The sequence below is a fragment of the Schistocerca americana genome, chromosome 1, assembly GCF_021461395.2.
Source record: "Schistocerca americana isolate TAMUIC-IGC-003095 chromosome 1, iqSchAmer2.1, whole genome shotgun sequence".
Taxonomy (NCBI): Eukaryota; Metazoa; Arthropoda; class Insecta; order Orthoptera; family Acrididae; genus Schistocerca; species Schistocerca americana.
In genome coordinates, this window is record NC_060119.1 from 379186330 (window position 1) to 379206971 (window position 20642).

At 40.7% G+C, this 20642-nt stretch overlaps 1 protein-coding gene across 5 annotated transcripts in view; it reads left to right on the top strand.

Annotated features, from left to right (window-relative positions):
- LOC124600947 overlaps positions 1-20256 on the top strand; it is a 35241-nt gene extending 14985 nt beyond the window's left edge. For all 5 annotated transcript variants that reach the window (XM_047136206.1, XM_047136204.1, XM_047136207.1 and 2 more), the window contains exons 4-6: positions 13775-13980; positions 14912-16324; positions 19859-20256. In XM_047136206.1, coding sequence (XP_046992162.1) covers positions 13775-13980; positions 14912-16324; positions 19859-19912 — 1673 coding nt within the window. In that variant the 3' untranslated portion in view covers positions 19913-20256. The remainder of the gene's footprint in view (positions 1-13774; positions 13981-14911; positions 16325-19858) is intronic.
- Positions 20257-20642: the final 386 nt, after the last annotated feature.

Below are 20642 nucleotides of genomic sequence, written 5' to 3' on the forward strand. Positions count from 1 at the left end.
TGAATGAAAGACAGATGGAAAACCAAAAAAGCATTTGTCAAATTTTGCTTCAAAGACATGAAAAGAAAATCAGTTTTGCATTGAATTATTACTGGTGATGAAAAATGGATTTATTTTAAGATTCCTAAATGGGAAAAATCATGGGTTAATCCGGGACAACCATCAACATCGACTGCAAATCAGATTGATTTGGCAAGAAGACAATGCTCTGCATTTGGTGGGATCAGAAAGGTGTGGTGTATCATGAGCTTCTAAAACCCAGTGAAACTGTGAATACTAATCGCTACAGACAACAAATGATCAATTTGAACTATGCATTGATTGAAAAAAAACCAGAATAACCAGAAGACTTGACAAAGTAATTTTTTTACACGACAATGCACCTGCTCACAAAGCAAAACTGGTTCAGGATACAATCAAAACACTTGGCTGGGAGCTGCTACGCCACCCGCTGTATTCACCAGGCTTGGCCCCTTCCGACTACCATTTGTTTTCATCAATGGGACACGCATTGGCTGAGGAACACTTCTATTCCTACGAATAAGTCGAAAATTGGGTGTCTCATTGGTTTGCTTCAGAAGATGAACATTTCTGGCGTGGTGTCCACAAATTGCCAGAAAGGTGGTCAAAATGTTTAGAAAGCATTGGTCAGTACTTTACCAATTACAGTAGAGTGTCGATTATCCGAAGTAATTGGGGGACATGGGTGTTCGGAAAACTAGTTTGTTCGGATAATCGAACTGTACATGTTTATTTGCCAAAAAGCTGGCAGCTTGGCCGGTCAGCAGCACATTGTGAAGGCCCCATTAGAAGCAATGTTCCTCCAGCGGTGGCCCAGTGCGTCGACTATTGTGGAAAACTTGGTTTGGGAGTGAGGGGGATGATGGACGGTGGGGTGGGAGAGTAACAGGTGCGAGCGAGGAGTACACAGTTCGGGTAAGCGGTCGTTCGGTTGACCGACGTTCGGATAATCGATGCTCTACTGTAGTATTTAACCAGTTGCACAACTCTAAGCGAAGGACAGGATCTCCTGGATGTAAATGATGTACTTTTTGTTTATGGTAAGGATACAGATTATTGTACTTCATTGCACGCCATACCTTAGATTGTGAAATGCCTAATCATTGAGAGCTACATTGTGTACTGGAATGCAGGCTATATGGAACACGGCCATAATATCCTCATCATCGCCTTCACATATCGAGCACTCATACTGATTCTCAATGCTAGGTAGAGAACCTGTCTCCCATAACATAACTCTGCTAATGATTCATGTATTCGGAATCCTCCGAGTGGGATAATGTACACGATATCCATTAACTGCAGTCGTATCATTACCATCACATTTGCCATAAACAAACACCATGTTGATGTATTCCTCTGTCGTAAATTTGAAAGGCATCCCTATTTCATAAATAATCTACAAACTACAACAGTTACTATGTGGTTTTACTTAAATATACTGTACAATACAGAAAACTAGCTCGTTTCAAGGTTAGGAAAGGACTGAAACAACTCACTAACGGTTACCAGCAATGACATAAACATTTCTACATTCTTAATGGAAAGTAAACAAATTTACTTGTATAATAATCTTTGCTTCTCTGGATGTTCTGGAAAACTATTGCAGATACACATCTGAGACATGTTTTATTAGATTCACCAGACCAGTAACAACAAAATAAATGAAAATCACACTTTACTTTAACCTCGTACAGTTTTGCGGTGGCTTCATATTAGCAAAGTTGCAAAATTTCAGTCAGAATCTGTTATTAGATGTAACTCCATAACTAAACATTTGCGGATCTATGTTCTTATGAACTTTTTTCTTTAGTTTTACTTTCAGAATAACATATTAAGATATCTGCATATCTTTGTGAATCACTCTGTATATACAGGAGCAAAACTTAAAACTTTAATTAGAAGGAAATTTGGTTTGTTTTTATGAAATAAATCAATAAAATGTACTGGACTTATTTTTTGTAACTGAAAAACTCTTGAGATCACTGTGTACGTGGGGTATTAAAAAAAACACATAAGAAGCTCTGTTTCCACTTTTGCTACTGTGAATGGTAGGAAAAAATAAAAATTATTAAAACTTTAAAAAGTTGTGTACTAACAAATATAAATATAACAACATTTAACAAGTATAACCAAATAACACCCTCTGGTTTTGCTCCTGGAAATTGCTTAATCACTCCATCAAAATGAAATTTTTCTGCCTCCTCCCTTTTAGTACTAAGCAGAACAAGTCCAGTAAGCTGACTCTCTTCCATAGAAAATAATAATAATAATAATAATAAAATTTATTCAGTATCGCATAATCAATAAAGTCCCTAAAATAATACATCATCAGTACATTGTACATCTGGTAAGAACATTGATGTTTACAATTTATGAACTATAGTTTTGGGTTTAACAATATTTTTCTACATTTTATGTTTGTCAATGTACAAGAGCAATGTTCAGTCAGATTGCTTGCAAGTTACTTACTGCTATTAGCCTGAAATACTTTTGAAGCATGAAGACATAGAACTCATTTAGAGAACAAAAGTGGTGTTCTTTTAAAATTATTTTTCGTTGAGCATTTAATTTGACCAAGACAGAAAGGAACTAATGACATTAGGTGCAAGTGAGCATTGATTTAAATCAATGGAGAAAGCTGATAATTTGTGCCAGACTGGGATTCAAACCCGGTTCTCGTGCTTTCCACATGTTGCAGTGGTAACCAGGGTACCCGGATTTGAATCCCACTCCAGATCACATTTTCAACTTTCTCCACTGATTTAGATCAGCACACACTGCTAGCTAATGTCATTAATTCCTTTGTGTCTTGATTGATTCATAATGGCTACAGGATTGAAATTGTGTCTTCTCTTTCAGACATCTCCGAAAGTACAGACGCCTCATACATATTTAATTTGGTAGTGAGATTTTAAGATTAGCCTTGGCTAGCTTCAGCCTGGCATGAAGTGCTTGATTTTAATATAATGCTCATGCCTTCAGCATTGGCTAGCTTCAGCCTGGCAGGAAGTGCTTGATTTTAATATGATGCTCATTCCTTCATCATTCATGAATGAACGAATGAATATAATGCTGTTCTGTGGTTATTTACATTGTATTTTGACTTTTGTCTAGTAGTATGCTGGTGCATGTCTTTGTTTTTATTTCATTGTTTTCACAAGCTAGCTATATTACCTTTACATTTATAAAGGAAACAGTTTACAACCTGGTTCTTTGTTTGGCACCACAAATAGTTGTGACATCTTTTTCTTGTAGTTTTGGTGATGTGTTTCTACATCCACACTTTGCAAACCACTGTGAAGTGCACAGCAGAGGGTACTTCTCATTGTACCATCTATTAGGGCTTCTTCCTGTTTCACTCACATATGAAGTGCAGGAAGAATGACCATTTAAATGCCTGTGTGCAAGCTCTGAGTGATCTAATCTTCTCCTCATTATGCCTACGAAGTGATACATATGGATTCATCATTCAGGGATGTTTCTTAAAACTTTGTAAGTAGGTTTTTTGTGTGTGTGTGTGTGTGTGTGTGTGTGTGTGGATAGGTTATCAGTTTTGTTTGTGATGCTTAACCCCATATTTCTACTGCATCTACAGATTGGATGAGAATGATGAGTGATGTGCAGTTTTCACCACATTTATATGTTTACAATGTTTGGTAATCATATTCGTGATAAATTGTTTTTAAGATAGCTTACATGCAAGGAATCTCAATGCCTGTCCTACTGGAGACTGTCCCTGATTGTGATACACAAGAATTATGTCCAGTTTTCCATTTTTACAGTGGAATTTTTTACATTTAAATGGCTTTCGTTGAAATACTCGACTATTTCATTGGTAACACTGTTGCACAATACCGTTAGCTTGTCATAGGCTTTGTGTTTGCATGTTTGTTTTAAGCCATGCAAACTTTTTCCCATTGCTACTATACAATTTTATCAATTAACAGCCAGCTCCTTCGATATCTAGCCTATCAAATAGTATAGTGCTGTTAACAAACTCAGATTCTATTTCAAGATCAAGAAACACACCAATAATTCTGTAAGCCATACACAAAAGTAATAATAAATAAGTCTAGTAACATACTCCTTGTTCTGTGGCAGTTATTGTGTTGTGTATTAACTCTGCTCCAGCTAAGGAAGCTGATTTATTTTTCATAAAGCTGTTCTGTTTCTCAGATATTAAATTGTGTCGACTTAGAATGTTGAGGCCAAATATCTCCTTTTTTTATTATTGGAATGCCCTTGTATCTATATTATAGATTATTGATAGATTTTCCAACAGAGGGAAAGTACCCATTGAAAAGATTTGCAGTCTGTTGTTTGAATTTGATGATACTTCATTGATGGTTGTTGGTAAGATCACTAGGTGATTTTCCCTAAAGCTGTTGATAACTTTTCAAATAACTATTCCAATATTATTTGAGTTTCTGAAGAGTGTGGCTGCATAGTTCCTTCTAGATGCTAGTAGTTGATCTTTGTAAATAGTCTTGATAGTTCTTAAATTATACTGTTAGTTCTGTCATTGTTGCAACCTTTAGCATTCCACATTGGAAAAGTCTTATTTTTTTCTCTTTTCACTTTGATGTATACACTTTTATTTTTTTGTCATCATTAACTAGCAGTAAGCTTTTTGGCTTACTGTTGAGATTTTTCAGCATTGTTTTTGTGTGTGGTTCCTTTTGTCACTTTGTAATATAATGATTTTTCAGCTTCCATCAGTACCTAAGTAGCATGGTGGTTAGAAAAGGCAAGCTACAGAACTTACGCATCCTATGTGTAATAAAACTTATTTGTTATAATGTAGCCAATGAATAATTCACTGCTATTGATGTGTTTAATGGGGCTCAGTCCAGTGATCTAGTATTAGCTTTAGTTTTTTCGAGCTGTTGTCAGTAGACAGCATGTCAATCTTTATAATGAAAAATAATTTGTAATACCTTTTAACGAATCGAATTTTGGCTCAGAAAGGGTTGAAATACGCAGGTGTAAAACTCTTTGGCAATCTACTCATAGAAATAAAATGTCTGACAGATAGCGGAGATGTTTTTACATGTAAAGTAAAGAGCTTTCTCCTTAACAGCTCCTTCTGTACCGTAGAGGAATTCCTAAGTAGAGGAAATCAGTCATTTAAATAAATTCTGTAAATGGCCATGTAGCCATATAAACATTATTTTTTGTTTAGTTGCATATAAGTGTACTGCGCGTGCTGACACATTCAACATCATAATGTTTATTGTGGATTTGATCTATGGAACAAGTAACTAACTAATTATACCTCCTATTAATATAATGTTAACCCAGCCATTTTTATTGCTATCTTAACTGTCTATTTCAACAATTAGGTCATTAAGAATTTCAAAGAAAAGATCTAGGCTATTACAAGGGGATCTGTATAACCTATAATGATTAAGTTCTCTTTCCCCTACTTACAACCAATTGCTGCAACTTCTATAATACCATGAAGTTTCGTATATCTGTTACAATTATGGTTGCTACCTCTCACACCTAAGATGACTACCCTGCCGTCACATTTCTGTTTTCTGGTGAAGACAAAGCATGATCATGAAGAATGACACGTACACTAATTAGCTCATTTGGATATCTGTGTTCTCTTACAACTAAAATACCAGCCCCTGGTATCCAGGTCATTGTGCTTATTCTTAAGACTTTGAAAGTTTTGTTGAAATAATTTGAATCAAAGTTGGGATTTCTGAATGCTGGTTGGACGTGACACGTTCTCAGTGTGTACCATTTTGAGGAATGGAAATATGAGCTTAACTTTGCTAAATGATCTCTCTCAACTGGTGATGGAGGCAACGAATGTCTGCAAGAATTCTTCTGTTCTTGACAGTTTTATGGAACCACAGCTTTAAAAGCACCCCACAGTCTTAAATTTCTGCATATAGTTGTTCACCATCTACATCCCAGCTTAAATTAGACCAAAAGGCGCAATGAGAGATTTTCAGTCTAGGTGTGTCATTATTCGTAATGTCACTCATCCCTTGCTGTTAATTTCCTAACAATGTAAGGTATTGCTGTGAAATGATCTCCGCCTCTGGCAGTTGCAAGACAGGCATGTTTGCTGAGATTTGGGAGGGTCATTTCACCCTGCAAGTTTTGCCTCAAAATCCTCTTAAGATTTGGCATTGCCAGGAGTACTCCAAAATGGCTGATACATGAAACCTATTTCGTATGTTAAAAAGAGGTTTCTAATTTTGGTCTATAGGACATAGTCCTTGCAATGTAGTATGTGGGGAAAGCCTTTGTTGTTCAGTTCAGTTTACTAAATTCACTTCTCCATATACAACAGTGTACACACACACACACACACACACACACACACACACACACACACCTCTGTGTGTGTGTGTGTGTGTGTGTGTGTGTGTGTGGGGCGGGGGGGGGGGGGACGTTTCAGTCTCTCTTCCCCCCCCCCCCCCCCACCCCCCCACCCCACCCCCCCCCCCCCCCACCCCCCTTGTTGTAGCCGCGACTGGAACGGTTGCAGGGTTGCCGAGTGCGAAAGTGCAGTGGGACCAAACAGGAGCGACCTGCGAACAAACAAATTGAACGGGGAATGATGGACATGAACGACGACAGACGACCGAGCCAGACCTAATGAACAACAACAAGCAAATAGCAACAGGGTCACAAGCGAAACCTTACGAATCCACAACGTCCACGGAAACAAAGTAATGTAAACGTGCTGTCTGTAGGCGAGATGTCAGTAGACTAACACGAATATCAGACTGCCTGCTGATCGAGATGCAGGCGCTTAAATACATGATAGAGTATGTTGCTATTGGCTGCTGGGACCACGTGCTCCACCGTGGCGCCCTCACATTAAAAGTGGGCCACCAGCACGCATGCAGCCACGCCTTATGGCGCGATGGCTGGAGAGACCTCTAGTGGTAATTGAGGTTATTGCCGTCTGGCGCAGATTCGAACCCCGTGGCACTCGGTACCAGATCCCTCCCCCCTAAAACTTGCACGAATGGGCGGAAACGCCCTGGACGGTGCCGAGGTGGTTGGCAGATGGGAGAAGACCCAGGCTCACCAGCTGCCGGTGGCAGGGAGGAAGGGATGTCTGGGGTGTCCATGACTACCAAACCAGAGGCCAGGGTGGAGGAGGGAGCCGCCAACCCACCTAGGGGCAGGGAGGGCCAGCGGCAGGCTGCGGGGAGGCAGCAACCAGGGACAGTGGCAGCAACTCAAGGACCACGTCTGTACCCTAAGGAGGTAGTGGAGGAGGAGGAGGCGATAACGGTGGGCATCCCGCGGGGGCACGCAGGCGGAGCTGGTTATGATGGCAGCGTTCCAGCCAGCAACTACCATGGCAGACGTCCAACCTGCCTTGCTCCCGTACACGGGGCCCACACAGCCGTGCTGGGGGTGTAACGCTGAGAGAGACGGCATCAGCAAATGGAGCAGGGTCTGCAACTGTCGCCCATGGAGGAGCTCCGCCGAATTGCGGCCATCAATTGGCGTGATGTGATAGGTGCTCAAACACAGGGCGAGGGCCGATGTGGTTGGAGATGTGTCAACCGCCTTCATCAACTGTTGTTTAAATGTGCAGACAAGCCTCTCCACCGTGCCATGTGAGGAAGGGTCAAAAGGCAGGCTATGGATATGTTTGATACCGTTGGCCTGACAGAAGTTGTGGAAGGAGGATGCTGTGAATTGGGGACCATTATCAGAGACCATTGTCTGAGGCAGGCCCTCCATGGTGTGAACCTGGGCCAAGGCCATGAGTGTGGCCTCTGTGGTGGTGGACGCTATGCGGACGACATATGGGTATTTGGAGCAGGCATCAACGATAAGTAACCACATGGCCCCCAAAAAACGGGCCCACAAAATCGAGGTGGATGTGATCCCAGGGCCGGTGAGGTACAGGCCAGCATGCAAACAACTGAGTTGGGCTTGCCTGATAACATGCACATACAGTGCACCCGCAGACCAGACAATCAGTATCACCATGAATGCCAGGCCAATACACATGCCGGCGAGCTAAAACTTTCATGCGGGACATACTCCAGTGTAATAAATATTGATGCCACAAATCTGGAGGGATGACTACCCTATGCGCATCCGACTCTGTGGCCAACAGAAGGACATCATCGACCACAGAGAGCCTGTCGAACAGGTGGTGCCAGGGGCTGAAATTGGTCCACATCCAACGAGTAATGTAGGAGGTCCACTTGTGGACCATGTAGCGGAAAACCTGCCGCAAGATAGGATCGCGTCAGGTAACCGCACCAATGTGAGCAGCCATAAGAGGCAGACCATCCGGCACAACCTGGCATCCGGAATCAGTGTGAAAGCAGAGGACCTTCTGTTTGTCAAACGCAGGACCGGGGCCTGCTGGGAGGCATGACAAAGTGTCCGCTTTAGCATGGTGGGTGGTGGGCTTATCCTGGATGGTGTAAGCATAATTTCGTAAAAATAATGCCCAGCACTGCAGATGTTGCGCCATCCGCTCTGGAAGGTGAGAGTGAGGTCCGAAAAGCGTAACTAAGGGTTTATGGTCCGTCAGGAGGGTAAACTTTGCCCCAAAGAGATAAGTACGAAATTTTTGGATGGCAAACACGATCGCTAGGGCTTCCTTTTCAATCTGGGAGTAATTCCGTTGTGCTGGGGTCAACATCTTAGATGCATAATTGATGGCTGTTCAGAGCCGTCGGCATTCCAATGCATGATGACGGCCCCACTGCCATATGCCGACGCATCAGCCGCCACAACCAAGGGGTGGTCTGGAGAGAAGGGAGTAAGGCAACGGGTGGATTTCAGCATCGCCTTTAAACAGAGAAAAGCCTGGACACATGCAGGAGTCCTATCAAAAGGCACCCCTTTGTGACCCAAGTGATTGAGGGGCTGAGCAACGGAGGCAGCCTGGGGTAAAAACTTTAAGTAATAACTGACCTTGTCCAAAAAGACCTGCAGTTCAGATAAGGGCCTCAATGGCCGCAACGTTATGACCCGAAGGGCGAATGCCAGCTTTGCTAAGCCATTAGCCTAAGTGTTCCATTTCCGGTTGAAAAAAAAAAAACAACTTATCCAGCTGACAGTATAAACCTGCAGATTGCAGAGCGTGAAATAAGGCACTGACGTTTTGCAAATGTTCCTGGCGAGAATGCCCGCTGACCAAGATGTCATCCAGATAATTCACGCAGGCAGGGATAGGCTGCGTAAGCTGCTTGAGGAACTGCTGGAAAATGGTCGGTGCCGAGGAGACACCAAATGGAAGGCACTTGTACTTGTACAATCTGAAAGGCATATTGATAACAAAGATGCTCTGGGAATCGGCATCCAAGGGTAACTGGTGGTATGCCTCAGCCAGGTCGATCTTGGAAAAGTACTCTCCCCCAGCAAGCTTGGTGAGGAGGTCTTCCTGTCGGGAAATGGGGTAAATGTTTACGAGGGACTGAGCATTGACAGTAGTGCCGAAGGCCCCACACAGTCGATGGGACCCATTGGGTTTTCGTATGACCACCAATGGTGTCGCCCAGGCACTGTATGTCACAGGTTCCAGAATGCCAGGGGCCTGGAGCTGATCAAGTTCCTGCTTGACTTCCAGCCGTAAGGCCACCGGAAGGGGTCGAGCCCGGAAAAAGTGAGGCTGCGCATCTGGCCGAAGTGTGATGTGCCCCTGAAAATCAGAAGTACATCCAAGATCCATTGCAAACGATGACACAAAAGCGGAAAGCACAGATCGTCCAAGTCCTGAAAAGGAACAGCCGTGGAAACGACATTAACTTCATCGGAAATTGAAAAGCCAAACAGCTGAAACGCATCCTGGCCAAAAATATTCAAAGCCAACGGACGGTCGATGACAAAAAGGGTAAGGAACCAGGCAACACGTTTGTACATCGCCTGGACGACGAACTGCCCACAAAGGGGAATAAAACCATCTTCGTAGACGACCAAACGCCGAGAGGGAGGTGACAACTCAGGAGAGCCCAAGCGGATATACGTCGATGTGTTAATCAGGGAGGTGGTGGCCCCAGTGTCAACCTGAAAACTACATCCTCATTGAAAAGGCAGAGCATGAGGAAAAGCTTCCATGCTGATGGGTCATCCTGTGGGACTACAAAGTGCAGAGCATGGACGGTACCTTGAGGCCCTGGAGGGGCAGGACTGAAGCGAGTCGAGTGACTGTGACAAACCGATCAGATGTGGCCCACCTTGTTACACAGCATGCACGTTTTCTAGTGGTGGAGACAATCAGCTCGAGAATGTGCAGTAACGCACTGAGGGCAAGATGGAAGTGGGCCACACGATCAGCGACGAGGGGCGACCAGAGGCACCAATGCCATAGAGACATAGGACAAACAGGAGTCGCGACGGTGCTAGCCTCCATCGGCAGGGCCACGTCGACGTCGTGAGGGCGGAACCTGCCGAGACACATCTATTGCCGCCACTTGCACCCACACCATAAGGCGCTCATTAGCTGCCTGCGCAGTTTCGAAGGAGTGTGCAGTGCAGCGAATCTCTTCCAAGGACGGGTTATAGAGTTTCAACACCTCAGTGCAGACCTCAGGATTGGGAGCCAGCTGAACCACCACATCCCAGATCAAGGAGTCCGCATAAGAAGCCTTACACTGCTGATTTGTGCACGTAAAATATCATCGACAGCTGAGACCTTGCAAGTCCGTGACCCAGGAACAATGTTATTGACCATGCTGTTTATGGTACTGGTGAAACTCCAGCCGAGAGGTGACCACATGGTAGCTTTGGGAATAATAGTTTATCAGCAAAAGGCATATCTCCTGGAAAGAGCCACAGGATCGGACAACAGTGCCAACTTGCGGAGAGGAAAGAACCTGTCTGGGGAAGCGCAAGACAAAAACAATGACCACTTCAAGGAGTCATCTGTGACTTGAAAAGCTGTTAAATGTTGTTTCAGCCTATGTAAGTATGTTTCCCAGTCTTCTTTAGCATCATTAAATGGTGGGAATGACGATGGACCAGGGAAGCATCGAACACCCGAGGACTCGGTAGCTGTTGTGGGAATGCGTCCCGGGCATCAACTTTGTCCTTTAGAACTGCAGCGACTGTTGTAAGATGTCTAACTGGAGCTGCTGCTGCTGCATGAGCTGCTACTGTTGATCCATAAGACAGACCAACTTCACCTCCATGCTAACAACTACCACCGTTTACCTCGTCGCCAAAATGTTGTAACCGCAACCGGAACGACTGCGGGGTTGCCGAAAAGGAAAGCGCGGCAGAACCAAACAGAAGCGGCCCATGAACAAACAAAACGAACAGGGAAGGGCGGACATGAATGACGACGGACGACCAAGCCAGACCTAACGAACAACACACATATAGCAATGGGGTCACAAGTGAAAACTCACAAATCCACAACGTCCACAGAAACAAAGTAATGTAAACACGCTCTCTGTAGGCAAGTTGTCAATACGTGAAATCTTCTCGGGTGATCAGCCGAGTAAAGGCGTCGTCTTCTCGCAACGTTTCGAAGGGTTTCGTACCCATCATCTTCGCTTGAAGAAACCCTTCGAAACGTTGCGAGAAGACGACGCCTTTACTCGGCTGATCACCCGAGAAGATTTCACGAATGGAATACGCCGAGAAAGTCTCAAATCACATTTAAGTTGTCAATAGACTAACACGAATATCAGACTGCCTGCTAAGCAAGAGGCAGGCACTTACATACATGATAGAGTACATCGCTATTGGCGGCTGGGACCACATGCTCCACCGTGGCACCCTCACATTATACGCGGGCTAGGAGTGTGCGCGTGGTCACAGTTTCTGGCGCAACTGCTGGAGAGACCTCTAGTGGTAATCGAGGTCCATGCTGTCTGGCACGAATTCGAAACCTGCAGCGCTAGGTACCAGACCTCCTCCCCCCACCCTCCCCCCCACCCCGCCCTCTCCCCCCTTCTCCCCGCCTCTCCCCCCTTCTCTCCCCCCTTCTCTCCCCCCTCTCCACCCTTCTCTCCCCCCTCCCTCCCCCTTCCACTCCCCCCTCCTCTCCCTCCCTCCTCTCCCCCCTCCCTCCCTCCCTCCCTCCTCTCCCCCCTCCCTCCCTCCCTCCTCTCCCCCCTCCCTCCCTCCCCCCTCCTCTCCTCCCTCCCTCCCCCTCCTCCCCTCCCTCCCTCCCTCCCTCCCTCCCTCCTTCCCTCTAATGTCAGTACGGCAGGAGAATGTTGTGTAAGTACCTCATATTGTTTGTATTACATGCTTCTATGCAGCAAACACCTACCACCTCAACTAAGAGTTGCACCAAAAAGCCATAAAAAATTAGTTAATGAAAATAAGAAAACTATTCCAATCTCGTAAGTCCATTATTTTATGTGTACAAAAGCTACAGAGTTTAGGCATTTAAGATAGTCTACAATATGTGACTTTCATATCACGTGCTTTTGAGAATACAAATACCGAAAGAATAAAATGTAGGCCCTCTAACTAGATTTTGAGATTTGAATAATTGACATTGCTGTACTGTTGGAAATAATTCATCCCTTAAAAGAGAGAATATTAAAGAAACTGGGGGCAAAAGATGAAAGTGAGCAGTATGAACACCAATTCAAATTTGCCATCACACCACTTCCCATCAAAACAATCCACAGTGCTTTTCAAATGGTGGCACTCGCACTGGCTGTCAGTGGGTCATCACGTCACATCACTGTTTCTCAGGTAGAAAGTTTCCACGGTGTCATAGTCTGCTAACAATGAAAGTGAATTTATTTTCCCTGCATTCACTTATGTTATATTAGTGGATTTCCTGCTTTACTTTCTTCTTAATTCTTATTTTATTATTTTACTTTGTTTTCGTGACAAACTGCAAATGTTCCATGACAGCTTGGATGTTTTTCCATTGGGTGTTCTTCCATAAGCATTGTCAGGTATTTGATGGTGAACAATTATTAGGTTTTACAATAACAGAACAGAGCTGAAGTTTGCACTACGTATAAAGAAAACATATGTTGATGAAGCATTTTTAGTAAATAACATTTTTAGGTGAAAAGATCAACGCTAATGAAGGAGAAAAATATAATTTATGACTATTAGTTATGCGAGGAAACAAAATTGTGGGTAAGGTAAAGAGGATGTGTTTGTTTCCATATAAATATTGTTTTCTGTGTTTATGTGTATATATTTTCGCTAGCAAATAGATGTTGATATCTTGAAATGTTGTTTCACTTCTCACTACTTTACCACACAAAATTGATCAAGAACCTATGTTATGAAGTTCGTTTCGTGCAGTAATAAAATTTATCATTGCTAGTCTCTCAATTCATTACTATATTCTGACTTTTTGTATCCCAGACAGTATCTCATAACCTCACTTTCACCATTTGATACTGGGTTTAAGTGAATTGACAGGACATGACCTCCAGTGCGAATACAGCCTGACGTGACATGATGCTTAATTGATGTGTGTGGTGAATTGGCAGAAGATTAGAAGAAAAAGATATGGTAGAAACAATTACTGGACCACGTAATCCAGTAATATTGAAAGAGTTATTTATTGTATTGTTTTTGAGTCTGTAGTATAATGAAAATGAAATAACTTGACGTAAGTCTATGGAGTCAGAAAAAAAAGTTAATGAGGAGTGACTGCTTAACTTGTAAAGAATATCAACTATGTGAAAACAAAAAAACTGAGTTGAAATTCTGATGTTTGTAATTAATGTAAACACTTTATTTTCTTATCATTAAGGCATTTTCCAATAACTTGTCATAAAAGTTCTTAGTTAACTGTCAATTATTTGTTTCTTTGCAGTCCAGAAACCAGACTTGTGGGGCGATATTGCTCATAAAGCACATGATAATTTGTGCTATTGGTCATTTTGTCCCTGTCCGGATAGATTTATACAGATCATAACTCATCCAAAAATTTTGTGCAAAAATATATGCCACAGTTGGAAAAAAATTATTATGTATGAAAGTGAGTTACCAAAGATACAACAAGTTGTGTTAGATAAAATGGTAATTATTTGGCACTTGTGTATAAATTTTATAATAATTACATGCATTTATAGATAAGAAATGTGAATATTTTGTGTGTTGATCATAAGAATGACTAAGATAAATGCATTGGATTTTCCCATTTCTGCCCTCATATGTGCCATGTGGACTGTAAACCAGAATGGCTCCAAGGACACTATGCAGATTCTTTGTAACTGATTGGAACAGCAGTAGCAACAGTGTTTTATGACAAAAACTATACTGAATTTCTCAAAATATTTTAAGTAAATTATCGTGTTTAGTCCATACTGTTTGTTCCAGTCAGGGTGAACTCTTTTTTTGTCTTGTAGTTAATATTTGACCTACAATGAAAATTGCAATTGAAAGTTCACAATACCACCTCACTACATATGTTTTCTCTCAAGTTATGAGGTTCTCCCTCAATATACATCAATTACGAATTCCGCGTAGCTAATTTGTGTAATGAAATCGTCAAATTAAGGATACATTGTCTGATACGGCCAGGAAATGTCATTTTGTCATATGCTGCTTTCATCTTTTATCATTATTATTTTTTCTCCATTGCCAAACTATCTGTTTCTTCAATTCCTATTGTTAAACATTTTCACTGTAAATCTTCATGGAAGTTAAAACCATGTTATGGTCAAAGCTAAACAAACAGCTTTCATTAGCTGCCACTGAACGATGGTAAAAAGAAAATCTTGTGCCAAATTTGTTGTCTGTGAAAACAGATTTTAATAATCGGCTCAAATTAGAGTGGGAGTAGCAATGTGTAGTTTAATCCTTTACCTTGTTTTCTAAAATTTTAGTATTTACTTTCGTAAATTAAGCAAAGAATCATTTGGATAATTTTTTAAGTTACTTTTTTTCCATTTTTATGTAAAACACTTTACACAAGGCAGAGCTAATTCATTTACATATTTTGTTCTAGGGCCTGAGCAGAGATATTCTGGAGCATTTGTTTAAAATCATTGAAACAAATTGTTCTGAAGAAGGAATAAGTGCACTGGTTTTAGTGATCTGTGGTTGGCTGAAGAGCTCAGAAGATAACACTCTAGAATGTGCATATTGTGAGAGGCATTTAGCCCTGCGTCACTTTTTTAGCATTGCAGACAGCAGCAAAATTAATGACTCTGTACCTGTTCAAGATGATGTTCGCCCAGGGGATGAAGCAACGAAAATGGACATCTCTGAAACAAATGCAGGCAAGAGCTTGTCATCAGAAACTAATCGAGATAATTCAGTCGCTGACAGTGGATGTAAAATTGAGAGTGTTCATACGTTACACCCAATGAAACGAATCAGAAGGGGTCAGCCTGCAGTTCATACAGGAATCGCACGTCATCGGGCACGTGCTCTATCTTGTGTGACTAAACAGAAATTCCCCTCTTTTTGTAATATGCTTCATTTGCGGTATGGTGTTAAATTACCCAAACACAGAGGATCCCGTAAAAATAAAAAATACTTGGGGAGGAAATATTCAGGAAGTGACATAATTGTGGAAGATGAGATAACAACTAATGGAAATGAATCAGCTTCTGAGAAACCTACTCAAGAATTATATTACATTGACAAAACTGATGGGGAAGACTCTGGTCCTCCGAATGGAAAAAATGGTATTAAAAGAAAATTTCCTGATAATGAAGACACTGAGAATATTGAAATATGTCAAATTGACAAACAGCAGAAAGTTGCTGCTGATGTTTCTAAAATTGAGGATAATAATTCTAATATGCATAAAGTGGATATCGATACAGTGTCTAATGTGAAATGTAGTACTGAAGATTCTGTAAAACCAGAATCAGATTCAGAGATGATTACAAGAAATTTGATCTCAGAAAATGTTGAAATAAGTAGAAACATGACTGAAAGTAATCTGCCAGTCAGCGAACAGCTTGTAAGTCCCCATGAACTTGAGGGAAAAGAAGCCTCATCCTCTTCAAATTGCGTGCAGAATACCCTTCGCAATAAATCTGATGATGTGCCTCCAGCCGAGGAAGAATACAGAGGAGATAGCAATTTTGAGAAAAAACAGAATGAAATTGCAAAAATAGCTGCCATTTCTGCCTCTGAGGAAATTGGTCCAAATGTTGGTAAACGACAGCTCATTTGTGATGATGACCAACAAACAGAGGGACCAAACAAGAGATTGAATATTAGTTCAGAGAATAGTCCACTGAGGAAGAAAAACCTCAATCCTGTTGTTGAACATAGATTTTGGTGTATATGGAGGATCAAAACAGTTGACAGGCTTCTGGGATCTCCCAAGGAAGGCTGGAGACAAATCCTGGATCTCTTGAAGTTTGGTGTTTCACCACAAAATTCTGAAGCTGAAGAGGAAGCTGTAAGTCTTTTCCTGTTTTTATGTGTAATGTGTAGTTTATTTAAAAATACATTTTAATAGTCATGCACACTTACAGGCACTTAGGGTTGTACTAGTTAGCTGAACGGTCAACATTTTGATCTCCAGCATACACGAGACAAAGGATGAAGTTGTAGTCCCATGCAGTTTATAGTTTATTGTTATTAGTGTGAGAGTTCCTGTTTTAATTTCTAAGCCACACATGAAATGAGGACTTGTGATACTGTCGTAGTGATCTCTATTGGAAGCTTACTTTCATTTTCATAATGATCCATAATAACGTGCACAGCGCTACAGTGCACAGTACACAGATATAGCTCGAAATACTCCACTCACTTGAGACAAGGGATTATGTCACATTATTTCAGTATGTCATGTGGACATCTATGTTCATGTTTGATTTAATGAGTAGACCACTATTAGACATATAAAATATTGCAAAAGGTGGCATATATGATGCTATTAAATTGCTTTAACCCAATTAAGCTGTAACTTCTGTAAATGGCAGTTTCAAAACACATTTTGTGCAAACATTTAATAATTGTATATGCAGTTCAGCATAATCCAAGTGCATGATTATTGTGTGTCAATTCCATTCTTCAGAGTCATTATTATTCAGTGCCATTAGCACATTGCTAATCAGAAAGAGAATGGTATTCCTTGAAAGATTGGCTGCATAAGAAGAGACACACACATTTGCCCTTCAGATGTTATATCTAAGAGAAGATTTTTGCAAACTTTTACTTTTGCATGCTGTGTCACTGTCAAGTAACATAGCTTGACCAAACTTTAGAGTGATATTCAAAATAGCGTGTTCAGCTTGATTTGTAAAATTTTGACTTGAAGCATTAACACACTCAGAAAGTATTAGTAATTTTGAAGTTAAATAAGTTTTGGTTATGTCTGAGCTTACTACTGACATGTTCTTTACTTCCACAAACTCCGGTACTTCTCATTCCATTTACAAACCAGCTGAGTCTCTGTTCATTATTTCCCTTCAACAAGCAATACATTAGACTCAGTTTTTGTTCCCAAGACCAAAAAATGAAATGATATAACTTAAACATAAAACATTTGAATATTACACTCACTTCCCTGATCATTTGTCAGGAGATTGTGAGAGTATGTGCATACATTACAGTAAACTGGAACCGCTAATATTTACATAATTAATACCCTGTCAGAATGAAACATAATTATCCACTTTTAATAAATTTATCATACACAAAATACCTCCTAATCTTGACTGTTGAACCAAGTGCTCTCAAAACTGAAATCTAACAGACATTTCTATTTAAGCTGGTCTAACAGTCCCTGTTAAGATATTCATTTCTGGAGTATCAAAAAGACTTTCAAACTATCAAAAAGTCTTTGAAACTCTGTTTCAACTGTGTTTTATCTGAAACCAAATATTTAATGGTTGCAGTCAATTTATTGAAAATGTGTGTTCCTGTATATTGAACCAAGGTAAGTGATTTTAGGACTTTATGTACGAGGGGTGGAACTTTAATTGTGGCAATTATTTATTTACAGCTAATGCAAAATAGATATGTGTTACAAAGTTTTACTGACCTTCAAAGTAGTCACCAGCATTGTGTATAACCCGTTGCCAGCAATCCGGAAGTTGTAGGATACTGTTAGCATAGCCACTTGTGTTGACAGTTCGAGCGGTGCGGTCTATCGCGGGACGAATTTGTAGCAGTTCTGAAGCGAATACTGTGAAGTGTTTCCTTCAGTTTAGAAATTGAGTTGAACTTATGAGGGCTTAAGTCAGGGGAGTGCAGTTGGTGGTATAGCACTTAGCAGCCCCATCAGTCAAAGAAATCAGTAACAGCTTGCACTGTACGTGCTTGAGCATTGTCCTGCAAAATGATGGTCAGGTCCTGCAGAAAGTGTCATCACCTCTGTCTTTATGCTGTTCATTTTTGGAACACAACCTACGACCAGCTTAGAGACAGAAGTGATGACCAAAATTATGCCTTTTCGATTACATAACACTGAGGCCGTGACTTTTTTGTGCAAAATTGTGGTTTTTGAATTTTTCCGTGTGAAGAATTGGTGTGATGCAACAGTGACAGCTGTCTTTTTGTCTCAGGCATGTAATTAGCCACCCACGTTTCATCTCCAGTCACAATAGAGCTCAGAAAATCCACTTCTTCCAACAAGTCGCTCAAGAAACTTGTGGGCACTATTGACCCGATTTTTCTTGTGCTGCTCTGCCAGCTGTTTTGGGATCCAAACTGTACACAGTTTCCTGCATGCCAGTGTTTCTATGTGAGTCTCATGTAAGAGAGTTCTGAAGAGTTGTGGAAACGTGTGGAAATTTCGTCCACTTTCGATCAGTGGTCTTCATGAACAGTTTCGGTTCTTGCACCATCAGTTAAAGTGGAAAGTCTTCCACTCCTCTGTTCATCATGAACATTTGTTTGGTCTCAACTAAACTCCCTACACCATTTAAACACACTCATTCTGTTTATAACACCTTCATCATAGACACTTTTTGAATCATGAAAAAATTTCAATAGGAGTTATTCCTTCGATGAGTAGGAAGTGGATCACAGCACATGGCTCGCATGTCAGGGGATCTCCCTCTACTGTTCAGCATTGCCAACCCTCAAAAAACCATAGCCTGTTCTAGTCACAGTACACTTACCGTCTGAACAGGCCTCGTATTTGTCCTTATTTACAAACTTATATGTGTTTTAGTTCATACTAATGTAATCCATTTCCTTCATATGTCACTGAACATTTCATGAGTGTTATGTATTATTCGCTTTCTTGCGTATTCCTCAACGTAATTTGTTTCCTTCTTGCTGTCCATCTTCATGCTCCATTAAGCAAGGTTATTAAGAGGTTAAGACACTGAATTTACATTTGTAAGGAATTCTGGGGGGGGGGGGGGGTGTACCAAATTCATTTATCTTTATTGTTTCCATATGATTTAAGGCGCAAATGCTAAGTTCATTCTTTGAAAAAGACTACAGCCAATTTCTTGCCCCAATATGAGCTGGCACTATATCTAATATCACTACTTGCAAGATGTTAAACAACATTCTTCCTACTACTCCACACATACATTCTGCCAATTCACCTACTGCTCGAAAATTCTCTCTATAGCTTACTTATTTCCTGTCTGTTTGTGTTACATACACCAGTGTCTAACAATGGCAGCAACATTGCAGGTATTGAAAAAGTGTGACAGGAGTTCTTAATTTATGCATTTCAACAAGAAAATCCTAAGAAATCACTGTTTTTTTACATTGTGAATTTGTGTTTAACCAACCGCCATAAAATATTATCACCTGTGTGGTACTTTTGTTTACCTGCACAAAATAAGGCATGTTCTTGTGCTGTCATTGAATAATTGTTTTAAGTAGATCCAATCTGGCAGTGTACAGTAAACTTGTTTATTTTGAAAAACATATATATTTTTATTTTCAGATGTTCTGAAACAAGAAAAAAATTTAATTCTTTATATGACTTTATTTTTAAATTTTTCAATTTGTGTATTTTCAGGGTGACATGTTTGAAGAAGTGAAGAAAATACACTACATGATGAGTGGCTGGTGAGAGTACACAAAATGCAAACCTTGGATAGTTACGAAAACCATTCCAACAATCATTGTGAATGGGTCATATGGATGAATGTTTTGTATATGTGAAAATACAACTGAATAGCAATAGACAGTACTCTATAAGTGATTAGATGTGACTTTTCCTACCAGATTATCCTGATGTTGCCATCTGGAAACAAACTGTTGGGCACAGTAATAGATCTCAAATTGCTGACCAGTGCTGTCAGCTACATAATTGATTTTTCTGGTAGTTTATGTAAAAATGTGTTGTATATCATTTATGTAGTAATATATCATTTTTATGTCATAAATCATTAAAAATGCTTATTTATTATAGTAGTTCTGAATTATCACTCATCTCCTTTGTTGTTGCACTGCAAACATATGGGACTAACATGTGGAGGCCTGTCTTCACAAACTAATGTTCAACATTCCTGCCAGATGATCGACTAACTTGAGAGAAGCTCCATCACATTTTGTACAAATATTAATTTCAAGAGTAGATGTGTTAGCAGACTTCCCATATAGTTAAATTGATAAGCTATTACTTTTTATTAAGGGTCCATGAAGTCTGGAATAAGAATAAAGTGCAACTCTTTGTAAACCTTGAGTTTATTTTGATTTATGTGGTTATCAGAGCTTTTAACTCTTAGCTTAATTAACATACTGTGTATCTGCAGACAGTTATGTTGTAAGTACTTTGGGTATTGAGGGTTTCATTGTAT